This window comes from Lutjanus erythropterus, chromosome 12 (assembly GCF_056507025.1).
Source record: "Lutjanus erythropterus isolate fLutEry1 chromosome 12, fLutEry1.hap2, whole genome shotgun sequence".
NCBI classification, from domain to species: domain Eukaryota; kingdom Metazoa; phylum Chordata; class Actinopteri; order Lutjaniformes; family Lutjanidae; genus Lutjanus; species Lutjanus erythropterus.
Window position 1 is genome coordinate 27,885,103 of NC_139328.1, and position 10,217 is coordinate 27,895,319.

General features: G+C 42.5%; 1 protein-coding gene across 1 annotated transcript in view; it reads left to right on the forward strand.

Moving 5' to 3' along the window:
• Positions 1-9,927, forward strand: part of dnm3b (dynamin 3b) — a 32,255-nt gene extending 22,328 nt beyond the window's left edge. The window contains exons 16-21 of the mRNA XM_084731680.1: positions 3,233-3,342; positions 5,850-5,964; positions 7,066-7,230; positions 7,416-7,648; positions 7,747-7,920; positions 8,829-9,927. Coding sequence (XP_084587806.1) covers positions 3,233-3,342; positions 5,850-5,964; positions 7,066-7,230; positions 7,416-7,648; positions 7,747-7,920; positions 8,829-8,871 — 840 coding nt within the window. The 3' untranslated portion in view covers positions 8,872-9,927. The remainder of the gene's footprint in view (positions 1-3,232; positions 3,343-5,849; positions 5,965-7,065; positions 7,231-7,415; positions 7,649-7,746; positions 7,921-8,828) is intronic.
• Positions 9,928-10,217: the final 290 nt, after the last annotated feature.

Genomic DNA, 10,217 nt, shown 5'->3' on the forward strand with positions numbered 1-10,217 from the left:
TCAGAAAGACCATCAATGACATACAGAGGAGAGAACACCACTCTGCATTGACAGGATGCAGCATTTGGTCCGTCCTGCTGGCTCATTTGGCGGGCTGATGTCTATCTGCCTGTCTGTGCCTGCTGTACAGGTTGGAGGATATTCTGCACAGCAAGTGTAGATAGGCAGACACACTGCAACTCCTTCAGCCAGTCGCTGTTGCTGCTGCTTTGCTGTTTGTTTATTGGACCTTGTTTAGTCTCTTGCCAGCCTCCAGATACACAGAGTAGTTTATAGAGACACTAGTGATCTCTCCAGCCTTGATTGTCAAATAGATTTGATCATTTTTGTGGTTCTGCTTTACTATTTGTGAGCATTTAGCCTTTGTTGAAGAGCAGATCACCACCATGATGGAGCAGTTTATGAATTACGTATGTGGCCGTGATTCTGTCATTCACTCCTTCTTTCCATTCATCTTTCCCTTTTGTTTCGGAGTTTCCCTTCTTTTCTCCCTTTCTTCTATCCCCACCTCTTTCCACTGGGAGTTTAGGCATTCGCCTCTTCTTTGCAAATTTGGAAAGCTCCCAATCCTGACCAAATGTTCGCTCGCAGACACCCAAAAATATATGAAAGCACACTCAGACAGCGCTCACACAGGCCGCATAACGCTGGGTCCACAGATTGTCATTCGATACGTTAGTGTGGTAATATAAGAAATTATAGACTCTGTGGCTTCACATTTTATATTTCTGTTTTTACATTCCGTGAACTTTCTATAGCTGCATGTATGTGCACACACACACACACACACACACACATGCATGCGCGGATGCACATACACACATCCGCACACCCTCCTCCCTCTCTTGGTGTGGTTGGCAGTTACTTTGGAACTGCTCGCATTCTTGGCAGGAAAATCACACGTTTTTAATCCAAACATCAGCCTCCAATGTTTCGGCAGAGAGAAAACCCTCTATTAAATATCAACACCCCCTCCCCCTCTTTCTGTTTCTAACCAATCAGCTATCACTTCAAGGCACTGAGTCACTGTTTTGACCCTTTACAATGTGTAATATTCCTCATGCAGCTGGGAAAAAGTTGCATATCTCCAGCTCAAAACAACATAAAACCTCACCTAAACAGAGCAGTTAACATATATTCTTTGTGCACTGGGGCTTTTGCTCTCTTGCACCACTTTTCCTGCCAGCTTTTTTGCAGTTATTTGACACCCTAGCAATCTAGTGCACACTCTAGTGTCCTTTGCCTTCCAAGTCCATTCTGGCCACCCACTGGAATAACTTCACTGGAGGTGTCTGACTGTATTTTCAAACTCCACTTGATTGATTGGCTCCTCGCTCCTTTGGCCTGCGTTAGATGCTTTGCAGCCGCACTCGCTCCTCCCCCACCTCCCCCCCTCCTTCTTCTTCCAGTGGACCACATCTTCATCAGAGCACCAGGCTAGCAGACTGCTGCTGCACACTCACTCATTCATGCTATAAATTATGGGAGATCGCTACTTTGTGAGCTTCCGCTCTTTCCTCATTCTGGCTCAAAATTCAGATTTTTTTTTTAGACCATTTTCACAGCAAGTTGTCAAATTTGCAGTTAGTGTTGAAAACTGGTGATGTATGTTTATTCCAAAAAAAGAAGTGAAAAGGAAGTGGTGACTGTTAGAATGCACTTAGGACACAATACAGATCACATACAGATAATAAATAGATTAAAAGGGTAGAGAAGGAAGGAACAGATGCAATAAAAAAAACCCACACATCTTTGAGCTCTGAAATGCCAACAGAGAGACAGAGACAGCGACACAGAAAGACAGACTGACAGAAGAGGGTCCCTGCCCAGTCTAACCAATGTGCAGACTACTGTACACCAGTATGACAATGAACAGGTAGTCTGAACACTGGGTGGACGGAGCCGGAATTAAGAGCCAGGCCTTGCGTGCTGTTTTCTGCCATTTCCCAGATGCTTGCGGCCGCTCTGTCGTCTGTGCCCTCCCTTCGCCCCCTCTCCATTTTGGCAGCCAATTTAGGATCCCGAAAAACTGCGATTCCGTGTTCACTGCAACGTCTCTTTGCGTGTTTATTTGTTTTGGTAGAGCTCTGGGTCCCCTCGCGGTCCATTTCGGTCACGCTGGCCATGAAGAGTATCCAGCCTTGACGTGGCATATTCGCTCAGACGACTGGGACAGACTGGCTGCACGTTCAGGGAGGGGATATTACAAAAAAGAGGGAAAGAGGAGAGACGGAGGGGGTGAGAAAGGGAGAGGAAAGGAGAGGAAGAGGGAGGGGACCCGCGTGACCATATATGGGCTGTAGTGACCCCTTGGGGAATACAACGCAGAAGAGTCTGCAGACTTTTCTTGTCTTTCCTCCCTCCTCATCCTCTTTAATTCTTACCTGCGACCATCTTACCGGACCTTCGGACCAGATGTTGGCCTTCTCCTGCAAATCTTTTTGCAAATCCACTTTTGTGTTGCTTCTCCTCGGTTCTCTCCTGCTCCTCCTCCTCTTTTCGCCCGCCGTCTCTTTAACTTCTCCCTCCTTCTCTGGTGCTCTGTGTGCTGCTAAGCACTACCAGATGTTGAGTTTTAACGCCAGGCTGTCATTTAATCTCTCTCTCCCTCCTTCTTCAAAAAAAGGAAAAATCAGGCAGGAAGTGGGCCCCTCTGGAATGGAAAGAAAAAATATTGAAAAAATATAGAGGGGGAGGGATAAAAGAAAAAAGCCAGAGAGTTAAGAAAGATGGAGGCGAGGATGGAGTGTAAAAGTGAAGAGCAGGGTTGCATCTGTCACTTGATCTTCTACATCAGAGGATGAACGTTGTGTTTGAGGACCTCCGGTACTCACGCTTATCTTCATTTTCCCCGCTGGAGAGTTTACTCACCCAGCCTTTAGCTACCAGCTCTCCCCGGCAAAAACGCACCGTGAAGAACGACTGTGTCTTGACCCGCACTGTAATGACTTCCACATGTGCTCTCCTTCTCCCTTTTTCTTTCTCTGTTTCTGCCCCCCCCCTCTTCTCCACCCCCCTTTACCTCCCGCTCTCATTTCTCCCCCATTCCTCCTCCCTCCTGTCACCCCCTTTCTCTTTGCTTACTCTCCCCCCTTCTTTAAAAACCCGATTTCACCTTTGTCTTACGGACATAATCTCATGCGATTGTTTGCGCCAGTTTCAAATAATAACAAATTGCATTCGTCACAAAAAAGTGCTCATGATCCATACCTTCTGTTTTCCTCATTCACAGGAGAAGGAGAAGAAGTACATGCTCCCTCTGGACAACCTGAAGGTCCGTGATGTGGAGAAGAGTTTCATGTCCAGCAAGCACATATTCTGTATTTTCAATACGGAGTCAAGGTCAGCTGTGAGATCTAACCGTAAAATTATAATTTCTGCTTTTTTTTTTCTTTAAATTTGCAGCTGCAAAGAAAACTTTTGACATCAATCACATGCTGCAGATGGACCTAGAGGGTTCAGGGCCTGTGTGCTGATGCAGCGGCTCAAATATGTTTTGGATTATGTGTTTTGTACAGTGTGTATGCATGCATGTATGGCTGGGACACACTGAAACCATTTCCAATAGATCTGTAGCTCAGTTCATGAAGTTTTCATTTATGATGCGTGTCAAAGAATCACACAATTTGTGACAATCAACAGCATTTTAAATACCAGTGCCTAGTTGCATAAAACCACTTACTGACTTTTCACGCTCCATATTCTTTGCCCTGGGCAAAAGTTAACTCTGGGATGATTTTGCCCCCTTTCACACACACATTGTTAGCCCAGGGTTAGGGTAAACCCAGGATTATATGATTCACTCTGCACTTCTACTAAGCCTACGGGGTTAAATGTTCGTTGATTTGGTGCTAATGTTAACATTCCAGAATAGTCTGTGACTTCTCTTAAATCTTTTAGTCCTGTTTCACACTTAGAGCTCTTAGCCCAGGGTTTAGTTGATGTTCAGGGGATACGTCCACAAACTCAGGGCTAACCTGCTCTGGAGCTGAAGTTGGAGTTAGCCCACTGGGGTTAGATGCTGTGTGAAAAGTCCTTTGAGCTAAGTTTGCCCTTAAATTGTCATCTGAGGATACCTTAGAAAAAAACTGAGCCGCATAAAATCAACATAAGGATTTCCGTAGGATGCAAAACCCTTTTATATCTGTTTCTTTATGTGATAGTGGAAGGTCCTTAGTAACTTATAACCTCAGAAATTTTTAAGAAACCTCTACCCAGTCCCTTAAAATGAAATAATGTGTGGAACATCACAATGGCTGACATTATGTTGATTAAAGAGAAAGAGGAGATACCAAGACACATTTTTTGGGACAGAGAAAACCCACTGGACATTGTTGAGTGATGCTCGTAACATTAGCATAACTCTTATCTCATTGATGTTAGCTCCTGTTGACCCCTGTCGATGTTTTGATGTTTCCGTTCTTGCTGTCTGTATAATATTTTTATATATTCCCCCATTGCTTCATCTATAGTTCATTTCACAGGAAGATTAGGGAGATTTGTCAGTTACTTCTTGCCATTACCTCTGTGGCATGATTTGTTGCTGAATTAAGTTTATTTTGGATTATGTGCTTGTGCTTTCCATGTTCTCATCTTCTGTCCAGTTTGGCTTTACTTTTCTTTTTGTTTTCTCTTTGTTGTTCATTTTGGAGAAGCGAGCTAACCAAGTTACATAAGAGTGTTAGCTTGTTAGCAAACAACTGACAAGGCTGCATCGAAAATTTCCAACTAACATGCTATTTAATAGGCTTAAAAAGTATGTGGGACTTTTTAGTATGTTTGAAATCTTAGTGTGAAGCCAATAAATTGCATATATTGCAAATACTATACAGGAGTGGTGACAACAACACCATTACAGACAAAGGCTGCTTTGTGTTACATAAAAATCTCTTCAATTTAAATGTAAGTAAACTCTAACTCTTCTAGGAATAATATATGTCTCAAATTAGTTTGTTGTTGGCATGCATTACCATGGTTACATGTCTCAGGAAGTGATGTAATAGGCATGAAAGTGCGTCTGAAAAGATATACAGTATACTATTATTTATTTACCCAAAATTATGTTAAACAATAGTAAACATTTTTGGTATCTCGTGCATAGTATGTGATTTTCAGACCTAGCAAATATTCTCTCAAGCATAACCACGGTAACTGAAGAGCACATGTGCTGTATTATGACAGTAACTGCCGTGAAAGCCTTAGTCTAAACACTTAGGCAAGGAGATAACTTAAGAAGCTATAGGCAATGTTCCTAAACAAACCCCTTAGCTTAAGGAAATATTTTGTTTAAGGAACAAACTTAGGTTTGAAACTCAAAGTGGTTTATGCAACTGGTCACACACATTTTACAGTGAATTATGATGAGGAATTATTAAGAAAAACAGAGTTACTTAATAGTAGGTTGGTTTTTATATAGGGAAAACCAACAGCCTTGACAGGCCTGCAGCTTATCTATAACACTGTGAATCTGTGTAAAATGTTCTGTGTCAGGCCTGAGCTGTTAGTCACTGGTTAAGAACGTCTTGTAAAAAGTTTTATGGTGATTCAGTTTCTTCATCCATTTGAAGGACGTCTTGGCTTGACACCAAAAAAGGGGTTAAACAACAAAATATCCCTCATGAAAGGCACATGTCAGTACTTCCAGATGTAGGAACAGTTTCTAGTTTTTTTGAAGTCTTTTTGTAACAATGGGGAATATTACCTACATGTTGTTTAATCATTTTTAGATTAGTTACATCAAACTTTAATGTTCATCTAATGTTTTTGTTGATTTGGACAAATGATGGTGTAAAATGTGAGCTCTTTGGTGACTTCCATGAATGCATATTGTCCTGTGTTCCGGTGTTTAGGAACGTGTACAAGGATAATCGCACCCTGGAGTTGGCCTGTGACTCTCAGGATGATGTGGACAGCTGGAAATCATCTCTCCTGCGTGCTGGGGTCTACCCTGAGAAGACCACTACGGTTAGCAAACTCATTCATTCTCCATTCAGTCGGTCCTTTCCAACTGGGAGACAGCTTCTTAGCTTTTTGGATCCCTTTCTCCTTCATGCATAAAACCAATCTTATTTTTTCCATTTTTATTTCAATAATACCATTGCAGTGGCATAAAAGACAGTTTAATTATAATTATTTAGTAGATTTTATACACATCAATCAATGAAATAGATAACTAATGTTAAAGAACAAAATCACAAAGACCTCTTAAAGAGATCAGATGATTTGAAATGGGGTTGTATGAAGTGCTTATTGATAATCAGTGTGTTTTAGCCATTTAAAAAAGGTACACCTAAAAACATAAATGTCATTTTAAGTATAAGCTGTATTTAGAATATTTTTACTGCTTAACCTTTCTGTCAGACAGCATTCTTTGATGGGAAACCACCATTTTATAAGCAAAATATAGTTCTGTCCAAACCAACCAAACTCCATCCATCTGAAATCTGTAATTTTACCTCATAGAACACAGGAGTTGCCGGTCTCCCACTGCCTCGATCTGTTAGTTTGTTTGTGATACTGTGTGACTTCTTTGAATCCAAACTCCTTTTAAAATGCTGAGGACACACAATAACACAAAAAAACTTGACTGATTTTGCCTATGGAGTTTGGTTGGTCTGCAGAGAGCAATATTTGGCTTATGTCATGTCAGAAGAGGCTTTCTGATGACAGAGTAAATCAGTGAAAAATATTGTAAATATAGCATAGTCTTACCCTGAAATTGATTCTTGTAGGTGGGAACTTTTTTAAGTGGCTAAAATATGCTGTTTTGCTGACCTTGACAGCAGTGCAATGCTTAGCTTCTATGCTTGCACTCCTCTCTGCTTCTTCAAACTGGCGGCATGCCAACTGCCATGTACTGTAACCAATTCGCTGACTATGTAAAGGTCCCCTCACTCAACCCCATTCTGTTATTACAAAACCAGTTTAAACATTTTGCAATAAATAGTCAGATTCCCACAATGCACCCAATATTTGTTGTAAATATACCCCCCCCCCCCCCCCCTTCTCTTACTCATGCCTTTCTCAGTGTCATTATTATTGTATTTCTCCTTCCTCCCTCTGCAGGTTGAGAGTGAGACCACCACCACCTCAGATAACTTCTCCATGGACCCTCAGCTGGAGCGTAAAGTGGAGACCATCCGTAACCTGGTGGACTCCTACATGGCTATTGTCAACAAGTGCATCCGGGACCTCATGCCCAAGACCATCATGCACCTCATGATCAACAATGTAAGAAAATATTCCCCAGATGTTCATTTATGGGCCATAAATATACCTTTCCTTTGTTTTTACCTTGTTAAAGTAAAGATAATGCTAATGTTGCTATTAATGATAATCATAGTGACATGACTGTGCTTTTTCTTCATTTTCACAATGCTGATTCATCATCCTGCACTACCTCTTACTGCCACTAGGTGAAGGAGTTTATCAATGCAGAGCTGCTGGCCCAGCTGTACTCTGCAGGTGACCAGAACGCCCTGATGGACGAGTCCCAGGAGCAGGCCCAGAGGAGGGATGAGGTGCTGAGGACCCACCAGGCCCTGAAGGAGGCCCTGGCCATCATCGGTGATATCTCCACTTCCACCATCACTGTCCCATGTCCTCCACCTGTTGACACCTCCTGGATGGGAGGTGGTGGTGGTCGCAGGTAAAGTTACTGGATGACTATATACAGACTGAAAGAATCTTAAATATAAACTTTGTTTCCCAAACAGCACTCAATACTATATACTGTCCTTTCTCCAGGTCTCCTCCGCCAAGCCCCACTGCGCCCAGGAGGATGTCTTCGGGCCAGCGCCCGGCTCCCCGAGGGGCCCCGCCACCACCAAACCGCCCAGGACCCCTGGGGCCTTTCAATAACAGTGCTGACAGCCCTCAGGCTCCCAGCCGCCCTAACAGGGCCCCTCCCAGCATCCCCAGGTAAATGCAACTGTCACATAATTCACCTGTTCGGAAGACAGTATTTTGCTTATATATATGATAAATTAAGTATATCTTTTTACCTATAACTGATGATATAGAAATATTATTGAAACATGCTAATATTAAGTTACTAATATGTATCACTTCCTGCTTAGACTGTGATCTCGGCTGCTTTAAATCTAAGGGTGTATTCACAACCGTGGTTTGGTTGATTTTGTCCAGACCAAAGTTAAAACAATTATACATTGTTGCATTTTTGTTCTCTTCTGTTTCCTGGTCACACCAACTTCTCCCAAACGAACCAAGAGTAGTAAACATGAAGTAACTGTACATAGATCAACGGGGAAATTAATGGGGAATGGGGAACTTAAATTCAGGTGACTGACAGAAGTTTATGAAGCACTTTAATGCTTCTGTGTGTTGTTTTTTTAATGAGGAAATAACTGAATAACGACTAACAGGTAGAGCCGTCTCGTACAGTAATGATTCAGAGCTTATTACTGTAGGATCACTGACACGCACTTTGAATGTTCTAAATGAACTGACAAGTAGACAGAGTAGGATACAAGCACTGCAGTTTTAACAGTTTTTGACCTATTAATCAGGGAAAATACCTGCGCTGATGTGCCTCCCAAATGATTTGCATAAATATATACATGGCTTACACAGATCAAATATACAGTCGCTTCATGAACAGATTTCAGGATCAGCTGATTGATTTATTAAAACGTGTTGTTGTAGTTTAGGTTTTGAAATCATGCTATACTATAGTATCTGCTGCAGACTGAATACTAATGTCCTCTCTTTTCTTGTCTTCTGTTTTCACTATTCTCTTCTCATTTCTCTCTTCCCATCCTCTGCTCTGACACGTCTCCTTACACACAATCATTCATTCTCCACCCAAGCCGACGGCCCCCACCCTCTCCTACAAGACAAGCCCCACCATAAACAACCAAAGGGGTTCATCACACCCCCCATTATCTCTCTCCTTCCCGTCATCCACCCTGTCCCTCCCCACTTAGCCATGGCTCTGCTGTCCCGGTCTCTCCTTAGTGCAGACACTGAACGTCTTTGACCCCCTTTGACCCTCAATTTCCTGCCAGGTGACGATGTCCATATATCTATGTACAGTATGGTACTTGTCTTGTGGTGTATGTGTATGTGCGCTTGTTGCTCGCCTGTGGTCCAGGTTTGCTTTAGCAGATCCACTACCCAGTATCAGTCCCTGGAACCTCTACCCCGCCTCCTACTCAACACCACCACACAAACCCCTCACCAACTCAGCCACTACCCCCCCACCCCACTTGCTGCTTCTACATGAAAATACGCTCAGCAGTCGTACTGCCCTACTCATTCCAAAATGCAGCATGGCACATAAGCTGCTTTTATTGCATGGGAGTGTGTGTATGTGGAGTGTGTGTGCGTGTGTTTTGTGTGTATGTATATGGGGGAGGGACTAATTTGCCTATATGTAGGCCGAGTTTGATTTAGTATTGTATTAATTTATTGTATAATGCCCCCCTTAAGTGTTAATTATCAGCTTAATGTTCTCTTAGGAACAGAAGTTGTATTAGTATGTGTGTGTACGTACGTGCGTGTTTGTGCGCGAGTACTTCCGTGTATGTGTGCGTAAATAAGAGTGTGTGCGAGGACACGTGTGCATGTGCCGTCTGTCTGCACGTTTGTTGGCGTTTCAGTTGTATTTGTTTTCATGGTCAAAGCTGTTAATGATGAATCATAACACCCTCGGGGGTAAAAATTTAATGTTGGACTTTTGTGAGTTGTTCCTGTGTTGTAGTAGCAGCCATACACACATAGCAAGGCTGAGGAGCACCTTCAGTATTCTCTATATGGAAACAGCCTCAATAATGCATTTAACCCCGTCATAGGTGTCCACCTGTGCTGTATAAATGGTCAAGTTGTGACCCTTTGCAGCCTTAAGCTCCGATCCAGATGCTGACTCGTGAGGTGGAACCCGACACTTGAAAAAAAAAAGAAAAGAAACTTTTTGCTTCTTGAATGAACAGAGAACATTTATTTACATGTTTCCATTTAGCCTTTGTCTCAGGTTTGAAACATGCAACTCCATGCACATCATAAACTCTTTCTCTTCTCTTACCGCTTTTAACCTCTCTTACATTCTTAGAAAGAAGGGTTCTAAAGAGGTTCTTGAGGTTTTAACTAGAACCATTTGCTTCAGAAGAGCCCCTTTATGCAGAAAGGGTTCCTCAAGAGCTCTTTGTAAGACTAAGGGTTGTTCTTTGTATCATGATATAAGATAAAATCCTCTGGGT